Consider the following 26842-nt stretch of genomic DNA (forward strand, 5'->3'; position numbering starts at 1 on the left):
CCTGAGAGACTGGCTAGGCACAAGGTGAGCACAATTATTGAGTGGTGATCATGAAAGAAGCACCCACAGCCGCTACAGTAGCATTATGAGTGTATGTACACTTGCCAAACGGTGAGTGACACCCAGTTCCACAGTTGTCAGCCGTCGATTCACTAAAGCATGCCAATCATCAGCATAGGGTATATCTATACCCTGTGCACATCATCGAAACAACATCCACCACCAGCTGTACTGCAAGCAACAACTCCCGTAAGGCGAGTTCAAACAAGAGGAGTCACCGCCAGCTGCCTCCACAGTGAGCATTCTGGCGAAAATGAGAGCTACATTAGAAGATAAACAAAGAGCAGAGAGAATGATAATGACAAAAGCAGTTGTGGCTGCAAGCAAGAGCGCAGGGCGCCTGGTACAGGGAGAAAACGTGCAAGAAAAATAACAGGTATCGGGTAATTGTTTTACATGTACAAGTAGAGCGTTGTCTGCCCTAATGACAATCTCAGCCCTGTCTACACTAAAAAACACCACGCTTAGCCCGATGGCGTATAGCAGCCCCTGTTTGGTTGTTTGTTTGGCTTTACGAGGTGGCGCTCAGGGGAATCAGTGTGTTTAGAACTTTAGTGCATTTCAAGATTACTTCATGTCTTGGACGTGTGACGGCGTCTAAGCTACAGCCGCTTAAACGAACAACTCATCACAATCTAAAAGCCCACCGTCAGGGAGGGAAAGGCTACTCAGCCCTCGGTGTCCTTGCGAATGCGCAAAACAGCACCTTAGTCCTTGGCGAATAGCTCTTCTGGATCTGGAAACAAACGACAGAAAAGGAATGGGTGACGAGAGGCAAATGGAATAGTAGAGTGGGTTTGCTGTTATCGAAGGCCCATGCTAATCAGCACCCGACGTTTTATTTCTGATCAGCTTGTTTCTCATAGCCTGCATGTACTTGCTCTTACCAGCATATAATTGTGGAATAGTTGCGTTGCACAGACAAATTCGAATACATACAAACAAAGCCACCGCTGAATGGACCACACTAGTAATAAACAACAGTAAATCCATTACGAAATTGACGGTAGCAAAGCATCGTAAAATTTGCAGCAAAAACCTTTTATACTGTGCATACCACCCAAGGAGGATGTGAATCATCTTTATACAATAAATACAAGCTTAGCAGTTTCGGTCGAAGGGGCAGCAATATTTGCAAAATTACTTCCGTTCAAAGCGATATGTTATGTATTAAATACAATCCGTGAACAGGGCACCATACCAATTCGTTAAACATCCATACCGTTGTAACCATCGAAATTGCACAATTATCCGTTTGATTATCCGTTTGATATCCGTCTATTATAGCGTTGATTTCTAGACGCATAGGCTCCCGGTATCACATTTTTGCGAGCCTCTGCGGCAATGAACCCATCCAGCTTGAAATAATGTTCTGGACAGCTTCAAAGGCTTTAATATCTGGGCTGAAAGAAACTTTATATCGAGCTGCGGGTCGCTGCCGGGGTGGCCACATCCAGATGAGGGTCGAGTTCAGAGCCCGGCAGCCTTGTAACATATACTGGATTAAATTGGCATCCTCGAGCAGCTTATAAATTAAGCCGATGCGTGGGTTTTCTGATGCTTTGGCGGTAAACTTGATGGGAAGAGATGCCATCGTAACCTTCTGGCCACGGGACCGGGAATCGATACCAGTCATTTGGGGGAGGGGGCCCAAGTTGGCCAGCAAAGCGAGAAGGCTCTGGAAAAGTAGTTTTGTATTCGTCGTTGTAAACCTCAGAATTTTTAGGGTCGTCTCCAGCCTTAATCAACCGCCATGATTTGACTCTGTAGAAAGGTATTGCTGCGAACGGATCCCACGTCCCGATCTTCTCATCGTCAATGCCGAGATCCTTAGCGGTCACACTTGTAACGTCAACTTTGTAAATCCAAGCATCTCTTCTCCCGAGGAAGAATTCCTCAATGTGTTCATAAGCGTCCTCGTATTTGTTGAATGCTCTTCCGTTTTTGTCCAAACGGAAGAACCGATTCGGATCCATCTGATGATCGTAAACATCTGGCTTTCCATTACTATCTTGGCATATAAAGCTGCCGCATTCTTTGATTTCTGAAGGCGGGCGAAGATCAACTCGAAATCGGAAAAATCTTTCAGAACTAGAGCGGTGTGCAAAACGACGAGCCTGTTCACAACAATAGTCCAGTCCAAAACAAGAGCCCCGTCGACGACGAGAGCCCTGTCCAAAACAAGAGCCCCGTTTAGAGATTGAGCCCTGGCAAATCCCAGCAGCTAAAAGTGCAAATAAAAAAGTTAAGATTGCGCGCATATTTAAATTGTATCCTCCAAAAGAAAGGAAGTACTGGCGTGTATAATATCCAAGACCGGGGAACGTAAATTGTTTTGCGTGTATAAAGATTGGTAAAATTTGACCAAGGCATCAAATTACTTTATATAGGTGATTTTTTTTTTCTTCTCAGTGCAGATGCGGTCGAAGATTGTAAAAAGTTTACCCCCTACGAATGACCTGTATTCATCTTATTTTGAATATTTGCGGAATAAAAATTCAATAATAGTTCTGAAATGAGTATATTGTTGGACTTTTGGATATTTAAAAATGAAAATAAAAATTTTTCGCTCCTATATTTAAGTCGCATAATGACAAGGTTGTAAATGTTGCTTTATATATTATTGAGGCTCGTGCACCTCGTATGCCATGGATAAGGTGTTTCAATCTGCTTCTATAAGTATACTTGTTTGCGTGTATCCCGGTTGTGATTTCGATTTGTTGTTAAACTCTTGCAGGATTAGTAGTAAACCAGTGACATGACGGCGAGAATGCCAAATTAAACTTGGGAGAAACCAATAGAAAAGAAAATAACTTCCAATTATATTTAAGAGCTGCCTTCAATAGGTTTGCTAGTTTCTTTACTTTCAGGAATCTTGACTAGTCCATTTTTAAATGCATTTATTGCGTTGTTATAAACCCTTCTCACGCCGAATTTAGGCGCAGGACCCGGCAAAACACTGCTTCGAAGCTTCGACTCAAATCTCATTTCGTGAGGATGGTAGGTGGAAGACTTGACAATCTCGCACTTGGAATTCGCCTGAACAGTCCATATACACCCTTCAATAACGCCATTACCAAACCCTAATTTTCCACTAAGATACTCAATATTTTCTCCCACTTGTACTTCCTCTCCCCAGGGACGCTTGATGTAAATGTTTAGTAAGCAGGGCGTGGGAGGAGTGCGAGGAGTACTTGTAATACAGGCCTCCGTTTGCGCAAATAGCGCAGCGGCAGTAAACCAAGTAGAAAAAGTCGTTATTGCAACCATTTTCGATTTTTCGAAATATTTTTCTGCTGGTTATTTTCTGTGTTTAAAAGAGCGTGAAGTGAAAGTTAAACTGGAAAATAAGTAAATGTAAAGAAAAAGTAACCCGAGATGTAACAAGTTGTAATATTTGGTATACTTGTAAACTTTGGATTAAAGAATGGGTTGGTTTTTGGATGGGAAAGTTCAAATACAAACGCCACCGTGAAACGATACCTAGTACCATTTTATATACGTATATACAAATGGTACAATTGGTGCGCCATACATTAGGCCCGAGGATAAGGCAAAACCTTTGCAAATAAATCAAGTCCGGAGATTACCGTTTATGCGAAGACCTACCGCCAGTTAGATAGTCTAAACATAAAATTCTTCCCATTTTAGAAAGAGACTTGGCGCTAATTCCGGAATTAAAATTATAATATTGGACTTCATCATAAACTTGTATCAAGTGCACAGGTAAAAGGGTCAGAAATGTTGCTTTGCATTGTTCAGGTTTTGCAGCTCGTGCACCTTGAATACCATGGATAGGGTGTTGAATCTGCATTGATAAATACTTTTTTTGGGTGCAAAAATCGCCGTGTGCATTTCAAACTATGCACCGAGCTTTAAGTATTTAGCCGAGAGATCAAAAACAGCTTGCTATGTCTATTGCCTAAGGTAATGCAGAATTCAAGCTGTTAACAATGGACACCTGCATGGACGCCACAACCAAGTGTTTTGCCAGGCCCAAGTTAGACAGAACGACGACTGACTGACGCTGACCGCAGCAGGCCACGGGCTGTAGTCAATTGAAGCACCATTCACTTATTCGATTCGACGCACAAATCTTGCACAGTTCGTGATGACGAGATTGGACTTGCCCACTGGGAAAGCGGCTCCATTGGTTGGCGACTCGTAACCTGAGACGGCCTGGCGGCCACCAAGCCTCGATAAGGAGCGAAAGTCATGGCGGAAAGGCTTGGAGCCTGTACCGTATCTCAAATTCTTCATCTTTATCACTCCTTCGTCGCCCTAACGTAGATTCCTGTGCGCTTCCGAGATCATTTTTTGCAATTTCAGCTTAGAATTGAGGCAAAAGCTTACCGATGCCAGGCGGAATTTCATCTACGCACGATCCACGGCCACAGATGCCGCAGTTTCTTAGTTGAATGAGACGCCGGGAGATGCCCACATCTCCTTCATCTATATCGTGTAATACTTCATCCGAACTCTCGTTTTGGGGTGGCTAGCGTGTTATTTCCAGCATCATCCCTCCGACATCTTCTCTAGCGGCGCGTCTGACTACCTGGAAAGCCAGCTGCCATTTGGTGTTGCCAGCTGAACCGTGCGTGTTCGAGTAACTGCGACTGTAGTGTTCTCCTGAGTGGAAGCTGCACGCATACCCAAGGTATTTGGTTTGCTTCTGGATGGCGAGGCTAAGCCGAACGCATCTGGGGCACCTTTCTACCACATGTTGACGGCATGACGGTATAATTACCGGCACGAGTTGTAGCACTCGGCGAGGGCCAACTAGTGTGAGGAGGATGGTGCGGGGCTCAAATTGACTGTTTATGTGTAGAAAAAAGAACACGTAGGTTGGTTTCCCAGCGTCGAGAGCAGGCTGGTCTGACAGTCCCACGATCCACATCTCTTATAACAGCTATGAGGTTTTTTAAATCAATATTTGTAGAACTACGTGGCAAGCGTAGCCCGGGATAAGAGTATGCCACTTACCCAGTATTTCTGTGTGCATATGCCTCTTTGCTACCTTGATTAGTTAGTTAATCAAATTCCACGCCAAAGGTGGAATTGCTCACACACCTACAGAAAATCTCTAGCTGGTGCACTGATGAAATGGAGCGGCAAGTGAGCACTTGTGGAGAAACTTGGTTCAATCACCTAATCGATCACTCGAGCAAAGCGGGTAATCAGGTTAAAGGATGAGGAACATAAAAATCATGAAGGCAAATGATCTTCCGGCGAATAAGAAGTAAGAGCACAAACTAGCCCCTGTGTTGCAAAATGCTTGATATATGTACCAACATGACGCCATCCCGAAAGCAAATTCGCCCTGAAGTAGAACAAGACAAAAGAATGCAGAACCCAACATCACTCGCCCAAGCCCGCCTCAAACAAAGTCAGTCGCACCGGCACCGGCATGGCCCGGTGCGAAATCCTTCCTCCCGTTTTGGTCATGGTGACCATGATTCTCAGCAGCCGGCGGCGGAACGCTGACGCCACCATCCTGCATCGGCTGCTGCTGTTGTTGCTGGCCGTCAACGCCGGCTCCCCACCCATACCCGGGCGGCATGTTTGACGAAGCGTCGCTGTGCCTGCCCCCGGGACCAAACACACCCTTGTTGGTGATGGCGGCGTTGTTGGCACGGCGCTTGTTGCGGCGGTGCACGAGGATGCAGACGGATACCAGCAGCCCGATCATGACCAGGGCGCCGATGACGATGCCGACGATGGCGCCGATGCTGATGACCCGGGCGCCTGTTTGCACCGTATTGCGCGTCTCGTTGTACTCGTCTTGAAACCCGGAATTCCCTGAGCCGGTGCGGCTGTCGCGGGAGGAGATGCGGGGGAGGGCTTTAAAGAGGGTGTACATTTTGAGTGTTTGTGTCTTTCTTCCTTGTCCTTCTTGGGTGTTTCTATGAGGGGTAGGGACTTGGATCAACTGGATGATGGACACAGGGAACAAAAGAGAACCCAGTGTTCAGGGTTGAGCCAGCGTGGTTAACTTTATACATCATTTCAGTTTGATATGACAGCCTGAGTTCAATTGGCATGGCCACCTGTACCACAGTAGACAAACAGGTGCAACGCCTCGGGCTAGATTATGTCGATTGTAACGGCGCAGAAGCCAGCAATGACGACCATTTTTATTTTGGGGCGTGGCTTTGAATGGCTGACCCGAAATCTCAAAGGCTACTCTCACCCAAACCTGACATCATTTCCATATTACCGCATGGCTTCGCCCCAAATACCAAGCCCCCCTCGATTCGAGCTTATTTGAGCCGGTCAGCTTGGCTTTGTGTTCGTATACGAATTGTGTCACCAAACTGATTGGTTGGTTTGGTTTTGAAAGGATTTGATCCAATGGCTCGTCGGCAACATGCCGATCCTGACATCAGGCCTCCGGGTCCCGGCATCAGTTTGACTGTTACAGGCCGCGACGTGATTGAGGGATGCGAGATGTTGAATACTTTCGTAGCATCAAGGGGTGATAGTAATCAGGATTTACTAGTAGCACAGAGATGGGCTATATGACGAGTGCAAACAAATATTTTAGATCCTGACAGGAATGAGGGGACGGTGAGAAGAGAGTTTCGGCATTCTTGTAGCATTCAGCCTGCCTCGACGGTTCCCGGGCGCTTTGCGAGATATGGCGATTATAGCCCCGGAATCATGGCAAACATACACTGAGTATATCATGTATACAAAATGTTTAGACTTAAAGAAATTACCGCTTGAATGAAGCGTAGAATATAATAACTTCCACATGCCTTTTCACGCCTCACCCTCCTTAGTCTCATCAACCGGCATGAAATCCAACCTCTCCCACCGCATCAAGCACCCGCAGATCAGAATAACCGCACCGCCACCGACAACAATAAAATACAGGTTGCCAATAACCTTGGTGACAGCCTCGACCACCTTCCTCCGCAGCTCCGCAGTCGCTTGCTGGTCGCCTAGCAGCTCCGACCCCAGCCCAGCCAGCGCCCTTCGCACGGTCTCATCGTCCGGCACCACCAGCCCATGCGTGTATTCCTCGATCGCCTCGCGCACGTATTTCACCCCGAGGTTTTGGAAGATGCAGCCACCCACAGAAGTAAACAGCGCGACACCCGACATCTGCAGCGTCACAAACGCCGTAATATACTCGCTTTCCCTAACCGCATCCCCCGCGGCCACCGCTTTAAGCACGCTCCCTCCGGTTTGAAACACCAGGCCCAATCCGGCACCGACGATTGCCAGCTTTCCCAGCATGAGCGATTTTGGATCGTCCACCATTACACGGCTTTGCAGCGCCGAACCGATGACGATAATACCACCTCCCAATACGTACAGCACCGCGTACAGCTTTAAACGCGGCAGTAAAACGTTGGCGATAATGGTGGTGCCGACGAAGGTCCCGATGAACGGCAGCAGGTCCAATCCTGCCTGGAGCGGGCCTGCATCCTGCGTAAAGGCAAAGAACAACGGCGTGTAGTAAAGCGAGATGCCATATGCGGCCGCCGCCATCGCCACCGACAACACCAGCAGCCCCGAAGTGCGTTCACGAAACACCCTGACGGGGAAGATTCTATCTTCAGGCGTGGTGAAGATGCAAAAGGCCTGCTGCGTCACGTACACGGTGCCCAGGATGCCCGTAAAGACCCACGCGGCGATGCACGAGTCCGAACCCCATGCCCACCGCGTGCCCGAAAAGATGAGGCTGGAGCACAGCATGATGAAGAAGGAGCTGTGCAGCAGCCAGCCCAGGATGTCGACGTCGCGGAGCCGAGGGGCAGGGCGGCCGGTGATTTTGCCCAGATGCAGGGCGGGTAGAAAGAAAATCCAGCCGATGACGAGGAACACCAGGACAGGGATGTTGATGTACATGGCCCAACGCCAGGTTACCGAATGATTCTCAGCAAAAGCGCCGCCGATGATGGGGCCGAGGAGCAGACCGATGGCGAAACCCACACCGATTAGCGCCTGGCCGCGGGGGGCTTCGAGGGGTGTGGAGAAAGTGTAGTTGTAGAACATGATGCTGAAAGCCAGGGTAAAGGTTAGCAAGTACTATCCTCTGCTGTAAAAAAAAATAGCTGTAAAAAACAAAAAGGGAAGAGAGGGTAAAAGGACTCACCCCTGATACAAGCCAGCACCCCCAATTCCAATAATCGCCCTACCAACCACGACGAGATCCATACTCGTGGCGGCTCCCGCGACGGCAGCACCCACCATCCAAATCAAAGCGTAAATGTAAAAATGCCACCTCGCATCGCCAAACATATACAGCCTGCGGCAGAGCGGCACTACGCAGGAGTTGACGGCCGTGTAGCCAATGGCAACCCAGGTGAGCAGCTCGACTTTACCAAAGGCGGCCACGATGGGGGCCTGGATGTTGGCGACGTTGCTGACATCGTAGCCGAGCAGCATGGCATTGATGAAGTTGAGAAGCTGCACGACCGGCCACTTGTACGCCGGCCAGATTGCTCTGAGCGAGACCATCGAGTTCCGGACGGGCTTTTCGTAGGAAGAGGATGACGACGAGATGACTTGTGGCTGCAGGTGTGGGTGTGGTGGGAGTTGCCCGTAAAGTTCATGTACCGAGCCGGTTTGCGAGTTGAGGGTGTACATTTGACCGGAGCCGTTGCCTAGAGGAGCTTGTGACTGCTCCATGTTGTGAAGAAGTTGGTTTTGCTCAGGGACATAGTATTGTGATGCCAGTGGCCAAGATTGAGCTGTGGAGGACATTTCTCCTATTTCTTTGTTTTTCTTGTTGGAGAGCAGGGGGTTAAAGATATATATGGGAGAAAAGCGTTCAAGGGTCCTTTGGCACGAGGTGAATAATATAATATCAAACACCCCAAACAAGACCAAAGGGGCACGGGAGCCACTAACACGGTTATCTCGGAATTGGCGAGATAGCGTCAGTGAACCAAAGTCAACAAGCCTTTGCTAAACAAGTGAGCATCTAAGCCTGGGCCGTTCGATCAATCACTGTTCTTTTGTTTCCTTCCTGGAATCTTCAAGGGGGTAGACTTGTGGCTTTATGAGAAAAAGGTTTAGCCTCGCCTCACCTATGGCCTCACTCGTACAAAAAAAGAATTCTCATCGTAAATCAAGTTGCTAGGATTGCAAATTGCTCTCTTACACACATATTCACCAAAGTTGGATCAGTTCCCACCAAAAACACGCTTACATGTCATCCAACACAACCCACTATCACACCCATATTTGGATGCTGTGGCCCCTCCCTTCCCTTCCCTTCAGGGCGCGGGTTGTGGGTTACGCCAAGTTGATCCTTGGCTCCGCCGCAGAGCGGACAGGCGCAGGCGGCACGGTCACCTATAGCGATTTGCAATTTCGACAGGGGGGGCGCGAACCATTGATTTTATGGGTCGTCCGTTAGCCGTCGCGCTTCTCAGTGGAGCATTGGATTCTCTGAGGAAAGGCCTGAGCCGAATGGTAGGTTTTCTTTATTTTGTTACTTTTGATGTATTTCGTTTTTTTTTTTTTTTGTCGATCTTTGTAAGTTTGGAGCGATAAATTCCCCCAAAGGTTGTTAGGCAGAAACTAGATTAATATCGCCGTTGTTTTCCATATTTGTACTGATTAAAGATAACGGAGCATCAAGAGAAGCATCAAAGCGACCCAACATTTTCGTCATTTCCTTTTTATTTACTTTCCCTTTGATCATTTATGTCTTCTTTTGTGATTCGTAATCGATGGCGATCATTTCGAAGCCCATCAATTATTATTCCAAATGCTGATGTGAAACAGCGGTGCAGATTAAAACGTAAGACACCATTCTACAACCAATTTCTCGGCCGAAAGAAGCCCCTCCACGAATTTCACGTTGGAAAAGAAAAAGACCCCCCATAAAGAAAAAATCACATGCAGCGATGAACCGAACAAAACTGCAAGAGGAAGAAATGCCGTGAAACCGGGCAGGAGGCTGACCCTAGAAGTAAAAAAAAATGCCGGCCTGGCCTTGAAAGACTTGATTACCCGTCGTAAAACAGAATACCCGGCGCCGCACAAAAGCTGTGTCCCAAAAAGATGGTGTGAAGCTGAGCCCGTAGCCTAATTGACCGGGGGTTATGTCGGTGTACGAGCCAATCAGGAAACAGAGAGAGTAACAGCTAGAGTTCGATAAATTAAGCAAAATAGTCGCCATTAAGACTGGTGGGGACAAGCGCCTCTAGCGCCTGCTGCCTTGAGGCTTGAGGCTGTACAGCAACGCCCCATCCCGGTTAACGTCCTTGATCGGGACGGACCCCCGTTCTTACATATTCTTATCTTCGTTTTTTTATTTTTTTTATTCTGTTCTCTTGTCAGCATTGGGGTCGATATTGCCGGCCCCATTCAAGGCCACCATAAAATACGGCCGATCAAATGGCAGGATTCGCACACTATCGGAACTGGCCGCCTTGGGTCGACGAGAATGGTTCGGCGATTAGTACACGACCAGACGACAGATGGTGTTCGACGTGGATCAACTCCGACCAGAGTGGCAACAAGCCCGGCCTATATTTGGGGGCAACATGTCATGGCAATAGCTCAATCCAATCACGCCGACGGGCAGCAATCACCTCGAGCAAGTAATAGGTAGGTATGCTCAAATGAATATCGTAAACCAATCTTTCTTTTTGTTACCAAAGGCGGGGACTGTAACCTTTACTTTTTTCCCGGAGAAAAAAAAAACCGACTTGCTTTGTATACAAGACACCACACGAAGGAGAAAAAAAAAAGGGACAAGATAAGCAAAGCAAAAAAAAGTAGTCAAATAAAAGAATCCAAAAATAGAAAACAACGTCAGCAACCAGCATCAACAACCCCATACCCAAAACTACAACCTTCAGAGACCAATCGGCCCCTCACGTGTACGTCGTTACTGCTCAAACGACCCCCTGTCCCACCCATAGTTCCACGCCAGCCTCCTGCCGACGATCCGAGCCGCCGTCGGAGACATCTTGCTCGAGGCAGTGTAAGGCTCCTGCACCATGAGTGGCGAGCCGCCGACCTCGGCCGACGGGATGAAGAGCCATGCAGACCCGTACAGCTTGACGACTGAGAATCCTGCCGTGTGCATTGCGTGCACAAACTCGGGCCACGAAACCTCGGCCGGCTTTGAACCGGGGTTGGCGAGCGGGTCGTGGAACAGCGACTTGAACACCTTGAGCGATCGCTTGTCCGTATTAACCTTCTTGGGCGTGGCGCCGTTCTTGGAGGTTCCGTTGCTGGTGGCAGCGGCGGCGGCAGCAGCCTTCTTCTGAGTCTGCGCCGCCTCCTTGGCGGCCATCTCGGCGGCGTAAATCTCCCAGTCCTCCATGGCCTCTCCGTTGGCACCGACGCCACCGTTGGCCTGCTTGCCAACCTTGCCCGACCTGCCCGAGAGCGCAGCCGCCTCGGCCGCCGGCCCACCCAGCCTGCGCAGCGGCTTGGCAAAGACGTCCTTGAGCGCGCCCGTCATGGCTCCCGACCGTTCCAGCTCCACCTTGACGCGGCCCCAGAAGCCGTCCAGGTTGACCTCGGCACGGCGAATTTGATCCGCATTGCCCGGCGCGATGACGTTCTCGAGCGGATACGAGAACTTGTTCTTGCCCGGCATCGCCATGCCGATCAGCCTCTCGTTGACCTCGTACGCCGTCACCTTGGGCACGTTGGCAGCCTGCACCGATCGGCGGAAGTCACCGTCCAGGGCCTCGCGAACCCCCTTGTCCTGCACGTCGGCACCGAACCGCGCCGCCCATGGCTGGAAAAGCTCCACCTGACGCAGCAGCCTGCTGTATACCGAAAGCGACGACAGCTGTGCCGCCACCCAGGGTGTGATCTTGGCCTTGGCCTCCGGGTGCTGAGAAGTCAGGAGGTACTCGAGCTCGTCGAGCGCAGCAGGCAGACCAACCAGCTGTCGTTGCTTCTCGTCCTGGACGACTCCCAGACGGCGGATCAGGAGCCGCGTTGACTCCTCTGCTGGCGCCTCCTCGACAGCTGCAATCGACAACGTCTTGTCCTCTGCGCTCTCCGGGGTGACGAGCTGGAAGTAAGGGCGCATGGGCGGGCTGGCGACGAGACCCATGGTGATATTTGCAAAGGGTCCGGCCTTGAGCTGCTCGACGTGGTGGTCAAGCGCATAAAAGGCAAATGCCAGCTCGGCGGGTAGGTCCTTGCCCTCGTCAAGCGTGGGTTCGTGCTCGTCCAGGAGGGCCAACAGCGTCTTGACCTTGCTGAGCACGACGCCCCACTCGACAACATCGAGCAGGGCCGAGTTGACGACGCGGTTGACGACACGCCCCCAAAAGACCTGCGGGCTCTTGGCCAGGATCGGGTGTGGGTTACCATTTGCGTCCACCAGCTGCTCGCGCCGATGCGTCGCCCAGTCGTTGAGCACTGCCTCAAAGTAAGCTGGGTCCTCGCGCAACGCCTGGAGGTGGTCCTTGGCCTCTTGAAGCCGAGCCTGAACGGGTTCCAGAAGCTGCGTCCTGTCGAGCCCGGCAGGGCTGCGGTACGGCTCTTCGGCGATCTTGGTGATTAGGGCTGAGAACTCGGCCGCCGTCGTGGGCTCGACTGCCTGGGCGGTGGGGGTCTTGGCATCGCCATTGGCAAGCAGCTGGTCCTCGGGGATGTCGTGCAGAATCTTCTTGCAAGCCTCGAGCAGGAAACGGTAGGTGACGTCCTGCACTTCGAGAAGCCACAGACCCTCTCCCGGGTGGATGCCACGACGCTCAAACAGCCACTTCTTGTCGGAATCCTCGGGCAGGTCCTCCCAAGCGACCAGCTCGCCATACTCTTCCGGCTTGGTGCGCTTGTCAAACATCATGGTGTAACGGTTGAGGTAGTGGGGCATCAGGGCGAGGGACTCCATGGCGAACCTGGCACGCTCCAGATCGGCGGCGGCAAAGGCGTCGGGTGCATTGCGAGCACGCGATGCCAGCATCAGCACCAATGGCTCGGGACGGCTCAGATCCTCAAGGTTGAGGTGGGGCCAGAGGAAAGCGGCACGGCGGGCTGCATCCTTGGCGGCAAACAGCTTCTCGTCGGAGCCGCCCTCGCGCACGTCGCGCCAAATGTCAATGTCAGGACGGTGACCTTCGGGCACCTTCCAGCTCTCTCCGGCCACTTCAATGGCCTTGGCGGCGGCCAAAAGCAACTCCTTTCGCTTCTTCTTCTGCTTGATGCCGGCCCAGCGCCTGGCCAGGGTCGCCTCATGCTCGCCCACGATGTGCTGTAACGAGTGATAGGCCTTGAAGATGCTGGCGGCCAGTCCCGCCGTCCGGCTGCGCACCTCAGACGGCTTGATGAAGTCAGGCATGGGCATGCCACCCTCCTTACCGATGTTGAGCTTCTCAAAGAGGGCCTTTTCCTCCTCCGAGAAGCCCTCGGGCTCCTGATTTTGCGGAGGTTTCTGCTCCGCGTCGGCCATGGTGATTGATGTTGGCCGGAATGTGTAGATGTATGATTTATATAAAAATAAAAATAAAATAAAAAAGCAACGAAACAGGTAACTGGCCTGCGATTTTTTGACTCCTAAGAATGATTGCAGACAAGGCTGCTTTCCCAGGTCAAAAGCCGGTGCAGGGGGTTGAAGTCACCGACAGGACACGTGTCGCAGCTTTCCTCTTCCAGCTTCGGTTAGCTTTGACAACCTCGACCAAGGGACACAGGGAGCCAATTGAACCTCAATTGATGGTCAATCGGTATCAATTGGGTAAGTTCCTACTTCTTTTTCCCACCAGCCAGCTTGTTGTCTCCAATGTCGAATTTCTAGGGACGTTGTAGTGATGGCGAACGTCGATCGCAGATCTGGCGGATAGGATGAATGGGGTTGTGTCGGACGAAAAACCACTGCCAGGTTGAGCTTGAACAACTGACCTTCCAGCTGTAGCCAGCTAAGCTAATAACAACCACAACGCTAGCTGACCTTATTACATTAGCTTTAGCTCTACTAGCAGCTTCAATGGCTGGTTTGAGGTGGTTCCCCGCAAAGCACAACAGTGGAGACTGAACCCCTTTTACCACGTAGTATCAGAAATTGCTAAGGAGTGACTTGCTCAACCTATATTTGGGCCGGCGAGTATCACGTACCTCGCCTAACAGTCCGCCCCCACTGTGGAACGAACCGCACCCCTGCATCCGCATCGGCCAGGGACCAGAAACCCTTCCTCGGATGAAGCCACATCTCAAAACGAAAAAGAAGTCTACGTCGCATCGTGCCGTGTCCCGGGACGAACCCGATTCTGGGCGCTATTCAATGAAACTAGATGGACCAACGAAGCTGGGACCTTGCCACAATCAGCTCGACTACTCACTCAGTCAGCATCCTTTCAGTGAAATAGCTTTGCTCGATCATCAATTCAATTTTATGACCATAAGCTCTAACCGAACCGGACCTATCATGATTAATATAGCTCCTTTTGACAGATACGAGGCTGTCGTCATTTTGGTTCAGTTCCAGTTTTCAAATCAATTGAATCCGTTCCCAGACGATGCTCACACTACAATATGCCGTCGCTTCCCCAAAACACCGAGTGATGCAATATCCAGCAGGAGAAAAGAGACAATTGTCCGAATGATCAAACGCATCGCTTTTGTATGTGAAAAAGAATTGAAGAATAGACCGCAAGTTTAGGGCAATTAACAAATGATAAATAAAAAAAAAGATTAAAAAAAAACAAATCACCAAAACTAAAAACCCTCGTCTCTTTCACGCAAAAGCTCCCACCGCAGCCATCAACCCCGCACCCCCAAACACGGCCAGAAAAGCCTCGGTTCGCCGCCTTCCCTGCAGGACGCGGTAGCTCTTCTCGCTCAAAAAGTCCTCGGCCAGGAGCTGGACGAGGCCGGCAAAGAGCAGGAGGCCCGCGCTGATGGCGTTCATGAAACCGACCATCAGCAGGCCGGCCTGGCTGCGCGGGTCGTACATGTTGTGCACCAGCAGCCCGATGGCCTGCCCGATGGGCGTCGTCGTGCCGTACGCCAGCACCATCAGCCACGGCCGGATGGAAGACCGCGGGAAGTGGATGGCCGCGATCCGCGACCCGAGCGCCAGGCCCTCGAACGACTGGTGGAATGATATCGCCACCAGGAACACGACAAAGGCTGGTCCCGTTGCCACTGACAGCGCCATGCCGATAAAGACGCTGTGAAAGAGGATGCCGGCTTCGAGGAGCAGGCACTGCAGCAGGAGCCGTTTTTGTTCGTCAGGCGGAGGCGCTGGTGTCTGTCCCATCATGCGTCCGTGTTGTTGCGGTGGCGGGGCTGAGGGTTGGGCGTCGTTCTCGGGGACTGGCTCGAGTTCGTCGAGATTCAGTTCTAGATCCAGGGATTCCCGGGACGAAGATGAAGAGTCGCGAGGTTGGTAGCTTCTTTCTTGTGGTTGGTGTGCATTCCCGTTCAATTGTTTCCTGTCGTTCGTAGAGGCCACGACTGGTGTAGATTCGGGGAGCGGTGAGGCGCCGGCCATGAGACCTTCCGAGGCGCCAATGTCGTCCAACATGATATTCGAAGGACGCCTTTCCCGGCGAGCGGCCAGGCCACCGCTACTGCTAGACCTGTTCATACCGTGCGTTTTGTTGCCGTCCTCCCCTTCCTCCGCATCGTCCTCGTCCCATACATGGTGATGGCTGTGACTGTGTGTCAGACCGCCGCGGGTTGTGAGGTAGGATTCGACCGAGACGACTACAAGGGCGGCCGTCATGGCCACGAGGCCAGCCATGGCCGTATATCCCTTGCTAAAAACATGTGGCAGGCAAGGGTCGGTCAAGGAGAGGAAGGCTGTCGGTAGTAGGTGCACAAAGGCGGTCGCGATGAGTACTCCGGTGCCAAAGTGTTGACAAATGAAGACTATTCTCGTTTGTCGTCGTCCGCCGCCGGATCGGTTGGTGAGAAGGGGAAATGCACAAGCTGGATCCAAGGTCGTGTTAGTCAGGCGACGATTGAGCGGGATGCCGAATGCGGAGATCCTAGCCAAGTTCAACTCACCGCATGTGCTCAGAAACAAGATCAGGCCGAGGGCAAAAACATGGAGTGCAGTGTCATAGTGTCCTCTATCTTTACTACCACACTTGGGCTTTGTGTCGACGTCATCGCGGCGTGCTAGCTCGGCGGCGAGTAGTTCGGTTGGGATTGATGTCCAGGAGAAATCTTTGGTTGGAGAAAAAGGGTCAGCGTGTGAACTAGGCTAACCACCGGGGTAAAAAGTTGACAAAGATGTAGGCATATGGATAATCCATGCAGTATTCAGCCGTACAGGAAACTGTAGAACATACCCTGTGGGACGAAGCTCGACATGGTCAAGTGCCAGCGGCAAAGGCGGTTAAAGAAATCAGGTAGAGTGGAGTGTGTTCTGGAATCAGAGTCGCCGAGAGCACGGAAGCATCGCTGTTAGGTGCACTGACGGGCCGACCGATGGGCCAACAAACTGGTGGCTGACGGGATTGACGTTGACGTAAAAGATGCGCTTGGCCCTAACTTTTGCTTTTGTTGTTAATAAGGGCGCCTAGCCCCCAGTTTGTCTATATGTATCGGAAATGGAATAGAAGAACGGATTGCCCAAAAGCCGGGTATGAGAAAGGCGCAATTAGATGTAGGAAGCGTTGTCAGGCAGATTCCCCTTTACGGTAGGGTTACCATCCGGTTGATGGTTTGCAACTGCAAGTAAAATGTTTCTGCTAAAGTTTGCTGACCAAGGGATCTGCTTGAGAAGGAGGAGATGAGATGGTACTGGCCCACTGGTCTTGGCTGCAAACGGCCATCGAGGTACAGGTGTGGGGCTGCTAACCTGTCACTTGTGCCAACATGTGGGGTCCAAGGTTTGAAGTGGAGCGAGCATTAACTGCAGGGTAGCATTAGCTGCCCGGCTCTTGCTGGTGTTTTGGCTGTTTTCAAAAGTCCAAGGAATGTAGCAGCAGAAAAGAAAGAAGACAAGAAAATCCACCTAAATACAAAAAAAAGTATATTTAAACGTAAATAAAACACTTCTTAGCAATTATACCCTAATTAAGCTACTATGATTGCTATTATTAAAGGAGCCTCAGTACTACTATTTGTATGGGAGGGGTTATCCTGCAATGCCATAGTTGTTTGTCGGAATCATGGTTTTGTAACCCCTCTTTGAAGCAGCCCCTAATATACAACCAAACCCCCCAAGTGTTATCTTCCACCAGGCCTTCTGAGCATACTTTAACATCCAAGAAAACCGGAATTTTTCACAAGAAGAACATGCACACATTGGAGTCTTGATGCAGTCTTGAGGGAAAGGATCCAATTGGGATGAAATTACGAATCTCACCAGGTCCATTGCAGGTGGGATTGCAGGCTGCCAGTGCAGGCTGCATGAGAGTTAAAAACATACAACACTGAAAAGGTTGGCTAATCACATCTCACACAGCGACAAGGTTGAGCAAAGTCCAACGAAAAGAGAGGCTTTTATTAATATATATGTGTCAATGTAGACAAAATATCCTTTTGCGTCGTCCCTAGCCTGGAAGCCAAGGGGCAGTGCCAATGAGAGAAAAAGAAGAGAAAAGGCGAGCGGGGTAATACCTCCCACAATCGATGCTGATGCTAATGGTGATGATGCTAATGCTATATGATGCCGATGCAGATGCTGATGATGATGCTGATGCCAATGCCGGTGGGTGCCCCCTCTGCTTGTCGAACAAGGTTGCAGAGTCAGGGATGAGAAAAGCCAAATGAAACTCCGGGTCTATGCCAAATAGCCGAGTGCTCGGGGGAAATGCTTCACAAGTGAAGATGAAGGATGAGGCGCAAGGGAGGGTGAGATGATCCCCTCACGAAACGAGAACCATCTAGGGACGGCCCGAGTTGCCCCAGCGCCAGGGCCCATAACCACCGCCGCCGAAGCCACCTCCGAAGCCGCCACCATAGCCGTACGGGTAGCCGCCGAACCCAAAGCCAGGACGGAAGCCGCCATATGGGTAGCCATATGGGTAGCCGTATGGGTAGCCACCGAAACCGAAGCCACCACCATAGCCGAAGCCACCGCCGTAGCCGAATCCGCCACCATAGCCGAAGGGGTAACCACCGAATCCGAAGCCAGGACGGTAGCCACCGAAGGGGTAGCCTGGGTAGCCTGGATAGCCGTAGGGGAAGCCGGGGTAGCCGGGATAGCCACCAGGGAAGCCAGGGTAGCCACCGGGGAAGCCAGGGTAACCGCCAGGGAAACCAGGGTAGCCACCAGGGAAGCCAGGGTAGCCACCGGGGAAGCCAGGGTAGCCACCAGGGAAACCAGGGTAACCGCCAGGGAATCCGGGATAACCACCACCGCCGCCGCCGCCACCGCCACCACCACCACCACCACCACCACCACCACCACCGCCACCGCCGCCGCCGCCACCACCACCACCACCACCACCGCCGTTACCACCGCCGTAAGGGTAGCCATAGGGGTAACCGTGGGGGTAGCCAGGGAAGCCAGGGTAACCGCCGGGGAATCCAGGGTAGCCGGGACCACCAGGGAATCCGGGACCGCCAGGGAAGCCGGGGTAACCGGGGTAACCGGGACCACCAGGGAAGCCGGGGCCTCCCGGGAATCCGGGGTAGCCGGGACCGCCAGGATAACCGGGACCACCAGGGAAGCCGGGGTAACCAGGGCCACCAGGATAACCGGGACCGCCGGGGAATCCAGGGTAACCGGGGCCACCAGGATAACCGGGGCCGCCCGGGAATCCAGGGTATCCGGGACCGCCAGGATAACCGGGACCACCAGGGAAGCCGGGGTAACCGGGACCGCCAGGGAAACCGGGGCCGCCAGGGAATCCAGGGTAGCCAGGGCCACCAGGATAACCGGGACCACCGGGGAATCCAGGACCGCCAGGATAACCAGGACCACCGGGATAGCCGGGACCGCCGGGATAACCAGGACCACCAGGGCAGCCGGGACCGCCGGGGCAACCAGGAAAGCCGGGACCACCAGGGAATCCGGGGCCACCGGGGTAGCCAGGGTAGCCGGGGTAGCCGGGGTAGCCGGGATAGCCAGGATAGCCAGGACCACCGGGATAACCGGGATAGCCACCACCGCCGCCGCCACCGCCGCCGCCGCCTCCGTTCGTAGCCCAGACCTTTGCGCGCTCAACGATGAACTTGGTGGCCGTGTCGAGGTTGTTGTCGGCATAGCTCAGGTGGACGCCGAGGTCGTCGCCACTGTCGCAGAACAGGTCACCGCTGGTGCAGAAGCTGACCATGCGCTCAGTCATGGGCCCGCAGGTCTGCTTGGCGTCCCTGCGCGGGAACATGCCGCCCTTTGTGGCGTTGCCCTGGTTGAAGGGGGCGTCGGCGGAGCGGGAGGGATCTCCCATCATGACGACGGCGGCGATGTTACGCGTCAGGTCCGTGGGGAGGGCGGGCATGCCCTGGGTGGCGAACTGGGCCTCTGAGGCGCCGCAGACCAGGTCGGCCGCGACGTGGGCGCCCTGGCTGTAGCCGAGGAGCACGATGCGGCTGCTGGGGCAGGCCGCCACGTAGTTGGCCACCATTTGCGACATGACCTGGACGCCGACACCCTGCGACCTGGAGTACTCGGAGAGCGAGGCTGGGTAGTCGACGGCCTCGATGCTGGAGCCGGGGATCTGGGCCATGACGTTGTCGGCGACCTTGCCGATCATCCCCATGCCGGGGCGCTCCTCACCACCGCGAGCCACGATGATGTGAACACCTTGGGCGCAGTTGACGTTGACGGGAGGCTGTTGCTGCTGGCCCTGGCCCTGGTTCTGGTTGTTGGGGGCCTGACCATTGGGGAACTGGCCATTGGGTGTCTGTCCGTTCGGGAACTGAGCGTTGGGGAACTGGCCAGTAGGGAATTGACCTGGCATCTGAGCGTTCGGGATCTGGCCGTTGGGGAATTGGGCCTCGGGAGAGGCGGCGCCAGGAGTACCAGAAGCAAGGGGGATCTTGGTAGTGGCCGAGGCAGCGGGGACGGCAGCGGGCATAGGCACGCTGGCACCAGCCGAAGGACCGGGAGCGGTGGCTGCCACATGGGCACTGATGGTGGCAGGTAGAGCCAGCAACAGTGCCGCCAGGGCGCCGGGGAGAGATCCGGCAGTTGGATGCATCTTGAAAGACGAAGTAACCGATGACCAAAGGATGTGAGAAGAAACGAGTGTTCTCAGGTACTTTGGTTGATCAGGTCAGGGGAGGTTGCCTTCGTTGGCTGTGTTGGATGATGGAGAGAGGAAAATAAGTGAGACTGAGATGGCGACGAGATAGTGTTTTATACATGATGAAGGTAGGGTCAAAATGACAATGGAAGCGTTTGATGGTGGCTCTCAGCACGAGCTGAAAGTAAAAGCAGTATGCCGGTCCGTTACTGATCCATCATCCTTCAGCAAACGCCTTGTCAGCCTACACTTTGCATGTTGATGCAACATATCAAACTCTTAACACAACAGACGAAGGCCAAGGTAGGTAGGTAGATGAGTAGCTCAACCTGGAATGGTTGCAGATGGCACGAACTGACTGCATCAACGGCCCTAACCGCTCTTGCAGGATGGCTGGCATCTGAAGAGAGTGAGTAGCAACAAAGGCCGGGGCTGGGGCGAGAAGACTGACTGACTGAGACGCAGAGTCTGTCCTCGTGGCTTTGTTGTGCTTAGATGCTTGTTGAGAGTGATGTATCGGAGTATTTTGTCCAGTGTCACGGTGAATGATACGATACACTGGTACCTGCAGACAAGCTGGGCCTGGACCATTTCAGGTGAGGTGCCCAGCCCGATCAGCAATGTAATGAGCCGACACCTGCATTGCGATGAACTAAGCCTGTGCCGTTCCTGCATCGTCTGTAGTTGCAACAACGGGACAGCCCGTTTCCCGAGGCAGGTTTGCCTTGTATTCCACTGTCTTGGACATCAGACGAAAACCTTGAAGGGCTTAGCACCTCGACATAACGGTAAAAGTAGACCCATGTACATATGCACAAACGGAATACCCGGTAGTAGAAGCAAGCAAGCTGGCTACTCAAATAAGAAATAAGGTACAACAGATCAGACAAAAACACACGGCTAGCTGTTCCCCGGCAAGCAACTTATCGGGGAGCATGCATGAATAATGGTAGATTTATATATTAAGAAACCTCACTCATCTGTGGTGCGGTCAGGGCGTTGCGACTGAAAGAACTTGAGGGAACTGCCCCCGGGTTATCAATTGGATGGACGAACGACAGACAATGAGTTTCGGGGCGATGGATTGATTTTCACTGCATGATCAGCAAGGTAAGGCAAAGTAGGTACGGAAGTGTTGGAATATATTTAGTGTGGGATATATTACTGAAGCCATGCAAGACCAGAGATGCTGTATGTAGTTGCTTGCAACAAAGAACGAAGATCTCTAACTGACGTCGATTAGGTACCTAGATTACCTTTAGCATCGTGGGGAGATTAGGCTGAGCTGAACACCGCCACACTCCCCTGCCCTGCCCCACCTTGGCTTTCAGCTGTTATCTGAAGGACGACTACGACTGTTGATCATCTATCACGTGATTTGATCACTCTCGGAAGGCACGGATAGGCTGTCTCCGGCAAAACTTAGGTACTTCGTAAAAGACCGCACAGACGGTCAGGGAGCATTGGAAAGCTCCTGCTGCTGTTGTGTACCGCCTGAGGCAAACAATGAACAAGCAAGCACCTCAATCCCAAACCCAACACCCAAAAAAAAAGTTAAAAATTTAATCTTTTCTCGCCCCCCATTCCAAATCTTCTCTGTTTACTAATAAACTCATACTCCGTACATCCTTATTAACTTAGGTTTTTACTTGCACCACTATTAGATTCCCACGCCTTTTACCAAGGGAGCCACACGAAATGTCGCTCTTCCCAGCAACATTTCGTCTAATTAGGCAATTCGTTGGGGCCTGGTGCGTTGTCGGAGTATCCCCGCTTCTTCCAGGGCCAGACCTGGGAGCTTGGGACGAAAATCCGGGCGGGCAAGTGGGCGTGAGATTGGACCCTCCAGGAGCCACGAGTTCTGGGTCGACAAGCCGGGCAAATCGCACGCTTGGTACGGTACAGTAGCTCGGTAGTTTGTTTTCTCTTACTTCATTTTGCGGGTTGAGGCTTTTTTTTTTTAAGGTCCCTTTTACCCGCATCACCAAGTTTCAATGCCCTTCAATTTCGCTGATTTGTCTCCTCCCGGCACTCGTCAGTTGTGTATCAGCGGTGCATTACTTAGAGTTCATCACCTCAGCAGGTTTTTTTTTTTCTCTCTTTTTCTCTCTTCAATTTAACTTAACCTTCGACAAGTCATCTAAGCACGTGCACCACAACACTGTTTCGGCATCACATACCAATTTCATCGAGATACTCCGCGTGCGTATTGCACACTCAATGCTGTCGCGCTATAAAATTGAGTTCACCGTGCACGTGGGCCCAATACAACTCGTGAACAAACTCACACAAGTCATGCTAGTACAAACCTCAAATTCAAATTCCATTTGCCGGTACTGCAATTGCGGTGGTTGACCTTGACTTTCTTTTTCTTTTTTGCAAAAAAAAAAAAAAAAAAAGCTAAGCTCGTTTCTTTCCCCTTTCATAGCAAAGCCTGCTTAATGTACCAAGTATTATTGGTATTTGTGCCAAATACCGGGGTAAACACAGTGAATGGGAAAGTTTGGATGACACTCATTGGTACTGGAGCCTGCTAGCAGTGAGATTCCCCTGCCAAGACCTTTATTCATATGGTGTCCACCGTCCGCCAAAGGGAAAAGGCAGGCCAGGCCTGGATCAGGGTCGCACCCGTAGAATCATACTCTCGGTTCCTGGTCAGCGGTCGTAAATTCGGACGTTACACGCTGAATATGCCAGCTACACTGATACTGCTGTTAGGTGGTACCAGACTAGGCGAATGGACGCGAGATGGGGATGGCATCATCCATATGAAACTAAATCAATTACAACAGGATTATACTCGGATCTGTCGACCACGTATGGGATGTATTGTCGCCTCTTACCGACTTTAGGTTCCAAGAACTAGACCAGCCCTCTGATACCATCTCGATGGTTCTTGTGCAAGCTGCCATGAACAAACAGCCTCGACAGCCTAGACTCTTTTGTCCTGCAGGTACGTGCTGTGATTTGTTTTCTGCAATGGATAAGTGGGCAGCGGGTTCTTGGAAATCCCGCTGAGCCGACGAGTCAGAGGCGAATAAAATCGAAGGATTCTTGAACCACCTCCGACCCTGCAAGGGGCACTTGAGGAGCCATGCCAGGTACCCGTACGGGTAAAGCTTGCAAAACCGCTCAAGTGGAGACACGGAAGAATAACCGAGTGCGGATTGGATAGGAGCAAGAAGAAAAAAGAAACTCCCTGCATGCTGCAGAAAGGCGAAGCAAGGAAAGCTGCAGCGACAATGAAGAGAAGGAAAAAAAAAAAAAAAAAAAAAAAAAAAAAAAAAAAAAAAAAAAAAAGAAAGCCAAGCATCTCAGTTAAATCGCAACAGAAAATAGCAAAGGACTACAAACGTTGACCGTTAAAGCTTGGCACAAAAGCCACTTCACAACGCAAATGGAGCGAGATCCCATCAGGCCATTGAGGATTACAGTACGTATGATCATGGCTAGGTAGGTACCTCTACCTGGTAGTCTGTCTACAGGTAGGTACCTAGTTTGTCGTGTTCCTCAGTGGCAATTATTGCCTGTGTAATTTGTACCTTGGTACTAACTTGAAGCGCCCCAAGCTCCCCCTTTGCAAGGTCCCTCGTATCATTCAGAGGGAGATTTCGGCACCACTTTTCATAACCAGGCTCTCTGGCCGACCAAAGAGGCAAAGCAAAAAAAAGCAAGCAGCCAAACAGATTGGGTGCGCACGCACTCTCGGACCACTTTACCAGGAACAAACAAACACCTTCTTCCCCACTCGGAGAGGTGGGCCAGGGTGGGATATGAGATGGGGCAGATATCTTGATGATATCAACGGCGGATCAAGGTTTGCAGTTCCCGGGCGCCGCAAAGGTCGCATTCGCCCTTAGGTGCAGATGGAGATGGAGTATAAGGCCGTCCACACCCTCTTTCTTCCACAATGTCCCGGCCCGTCCAGGTCTTCTTTTTTCCTCTCCACCGACACGGCTTAGTACAGTTCAGTCTCTACATTCGCTTCTCGGCTTGCTTCACAGTCCATACCTCACTCTTTCGGTACGGTCTGTAGACAGCTTGTTCCCATTCAGACTGGAACTGCTTGTTGGAATATAATATTTATTACACCAAAAGTCGTTCCTTAAGAAGACCCCGACGGAAGCAAATACACAAGATGCGTTCCGCCATTGTCCTCGCGGGCACTGCCGCCCTTGTGGCCGCCCACCCCAAGACCAACGGCACCTGCACCGCCGACGCCTGCTACCTCGACGTCATCAACCCCAAGTACGGTGCGGGAGTTGCCGTTAGCCTGTGCAAGAACCTCCTGGGCCCCAACCCCTCAGGACTGCCCGCCGTCTGGTGTGACGCCTGCCAAACCGATGCTGCCCGTATCTCCTCGGCTTGCTCTTGCGTCATGTACTCTGCCACTCAGACCGCATCGTCTACCTCGGCTGCCGTGACCCTGCCCCCGGTCTCTGCGACCGTCACCAGTGCCAGCGCCGCAGCCACAACCACCGCTGCTGGCGGAGATGAGGACGAGGACTGCGATGACGAGGAGTCTGGCACCACGGCCGTTTCTCCTGCCACCTCGGCCACTGGCAGCACTATTACCGCCACTGGTCCCGTCGTCACTGGCCCGGCTACTACTGGTTTCTTTAACTCGACCACCACCGGCTTTTTCAACTCGACCAAGACCAGCTCGGGCGCTGTGCCCACCACCACCGACGACGAGAACTGCGATGAGGACGAGTCCACCACCTCGGCCATTGGCAGCATTACTACCGCCACTGGCCCCGTCGTCACTGGCCCGGCTACTACTGGTTTCTTTAACTTGACCACCACCGGCTTTTTTAACTCGACCAAGACCCGCTCGGGTGCTATCCCTACCGGCACTGATGATGAGGCCTGTGATGAGGAAGAATCTAGCACTTCGGCTACTGGCAACACTGCTACCGCCACTGGCCCTGTCGCCACTGGTCCGGCCACTACCGGTTTCTTCAACTCGACCATCGGCTTCCCCAACGCCACCATCAGCGTTTCTCGTCCCCCGGTCGCCGTCACCACCAAGACCAGTTCGGGCGCTCTTCCTACCGGCACTGATGATGAGGCCTGCGATGAGGAGGAGTCTAGCACCACGGCCGTTTCTCCTGCCACCTCGGCCACTGGCAGCACTGCTACCGGCACTGGCCCCGTTGCCACTGGTCCTGCCACCACCGGTTTCTCCAACTCGACCATCAGCTTCCCCAACGCCACCATGAGCCTCTCGCGTCCCCCGGTCGCCGTCACCACCTCCTCGGTGCAGATGACCACCTCGACCGTCTACACGACCGCCATCCACACCGTCACCGCTTGCCCTCCCACGGTTACCAACTGCCCTGTCAGGGACCAGATCACCACCGTCGTGACCTCGGTCGTCGCTGCCTACACCACCGTCTGCCCCGTCACCGAGGCCGGCTCTAAACCCACTGGTCCCGCCGGTGGTAACGTTCCCGTCCCTACCAGCCCTGCCGGCGGTGCCCAGCCTTCTGGCCCTGCTGGTGGCTCTCAGCCTTCCGGTGGTGTCCACCCCTCTGGCCCTGCTGGCGGTGCCCAGTCCACCGGTCCTGCTGGTGGTAACGTCCCCGTGCCCTCTGGTACCGCCGGCGGCTCTCAGCCTTCTGGTGGCGCCCAGCCTTCTGGTCCTGCTGGAGGTGCCCAGTCCACCGGCCCTGCTGGCGGCAACGTTCCCTCGGTGACCCCCTCGGCTGGTCTGACCACCTCCACTGGCACCATCACCGCCACCTCGACCCGCTACACCACCAAGACCCGCACCCTGACCAAGTGCAAGAGCGGCACCGTCAACTGCCCTGCCGAGGACCAGACCACCTCGCTTGTCACCGAGACCTATGCCGTCTCGGTCACCCCCGTTCCCGCCAAGCCCACCACCGTCGCCCCGGTCGTCTCTAAGCCTCCCTTCGCTGCCGGCAACGGCACCTTCCCCTCCGGCGCCAGCTCTATCGTGAGCCCCGTCCCCGTCGGCACCGGCTCTGGCGCCAACCCCGCCCCCGTCGCGTCCGGCACCCCCTCGGTCCCCAACCCCATCAACAACGCCGCCCCTTCGGCCAGCGTCCCCCAGTCCAACACCCCGGGCAGCAACGGCACTGTCCCCGTCACCCCCAGCCAGCCCTCGGCTGCGCCGTCGTCGGCCACCAGCCAGACTCCCGCTGGCACCTCGCCCTCGGTGCCCGTCTCCACCGCCGGTGCCAGCCACGTCGTCGGTGCCGGATTCGGCATGGCCGTCGCCGCCGCCTTTGCCGTCTTCTTCCTGTAAAATCAAATCAGGGGAATCAATCTGTTTGCACATTTGTCTTGAGTACTCTTAAGCCCTTTTTTGTGGGGTATTTAAGAGGAAAATCAACGACAAAATGTAGAGTGCTAAAGAAGAAGTGACATACACTTTGACAAGACACCACAAACTGACTTTCCTTTGTTCGTTTTTTTTTAACTGGTTGAGCACAAAACCTGGCTTCTTTTTTTTCTGCTTTTATAGTTTATGAATCATAAAATGTGATAGAATACGGATATTCTTGGCTTAGTCTGGGGATCCTGATATTTTAGGGGTTGCCCTGGTGTACACATTTAATTCTAATTCGTTGTACATATTAATCGGCTGCGAAATTTGTTCCTCACCATACAGAATCGTCTCACTGTTGGTCGTGACACATCATGTTTTTATTGCCATTTCTCGTCCCCTCTTT

At 52.6% G+C, this 26842-nt stretch overlaps 5 protein-coding genes across 5 annotated transcripts; 1 reads left to right on the plus strand and 4 right to left on the minus strand.

The window, feature by feature from the left end:
- Positions 1-5437: 5437 nt before the first annotated feature.
- On the minus strand, positions 5438-5920 carry PgNI_05093 (uncharacterized protein; the record flags this gene model as incomplete). The annotated part of the gene is made up of 1 exon (XM_031125132.1): positions 5438-5920. One exon carries the CDS (start codon positions 5918-5920, stop codon positions 5438-5440), a length of 483 nt encoding a protein of 160 aa, XP_030984766.1.
- A 4995-nt stretch (positions 5921-10915) lies between these two features.
- PgNI_05094 (uncharacterized protein) lies at positions 10916-13447 on the minus strand (the record flags this gene model as incomplete). The annotated part of the gene is made up of 1 exon (XM_031125133.1): positions 10916-13447. One exon carries the CDS (start codon positions 13445-13447, stop codon positions 10916-10918), a length of 2532 nt encoding a protein of 843 aa, XP_030984773.1.
- Positions 13448-14285: 838 nt separating this feature from the next.
- Positions 14286-16660, minus strand: PgNI_05095 (uncharacterized protein). The gene is made up of 3 exons (XM_031125134.1): positions 16293-16660; positions 16006-16167; positions 14286-15927 (listed from the first exon to the last, which is right to left on the minus strand). Exons 1-3 carry the CDS (start codon positions 16312-16314, stop codon positions 14729-14731), a joined length of 1383 nt encoding a protein of 460 aa, XP_030984772.1. The 5' UTR covers positions 16315-16660; the 3' UTR covers positions 14286-14728.
- Positions 16661-17834: 1174 nt separating this feature from the next.
- Positions 17835-20096, minus strand: PgNI_05096 (uncharacterized protein; the record flags this gene model as incomplete). The annotated part of the gene is made up of 1 exon (XM_031125135.1): positions 17835-20096. The coding sequence occupies one exon, from the start codon at positions 20094-20096 to the stop codon at positions 17835-17837; it is 2262 nt and encodes a 753-aa protein (XP_030984771.1).
- A 4183-nt stretch (positions 20097-24279) lies between these two features.
- PgNI_05097 (uncharacterized protein) lies at positions 24280-26415 on the plus strand (the record flags this gene model as incomplete). The annotated part of the gene is made up of 1 exon (XM_031125136.1): positions 24280-26415. One exon carries the CDS (start codon positions 24280-24282, stop codon positions 26413-26415), a length of 2136 nt encoding a protein of 711 aa, XP_030984770.1.
- Between the last annotated feature and the right edge of the window lie 427 nt (positions 26416-26842).

Source organism: Pyricularia grisea (assembly GCF_004355905.1).
Source record: "Pyricularia grisea strain NI907 chromosome Unknown Pyricularia_grisea_NI907_Scaffold_2, whole genome shotgun sequence".
Classification (NCBI taxonomy): Eukaryota; Fungi; Ascomycota; class Sordariomycetes; order Magnaporthales; family Pyriculariaceae; genus Pyricularia; species Pyricularia grisea.

Coding starts and splice junctions, on each gene's coding strand:
- PgNI_05095 (XM_031125134.1), bottom strand. CDS start 16,314: ATGTCGAGCTTCGTCCCACAGG. Junction 16,168..16,292: donor GTCGAGCTTCGTCCCACAGG/GTATGTTCTACA, acceptor CTCCAACCAAAG/ATTTCTCCTGGACATCAATC. Junction 15,928..16,005: donor CTTGTTTCTGAGCACATGCG/GTGAGTTGAACT, acceptor CCTTGGATCCAG/CTTGTGCATTTCCCCTTCTC.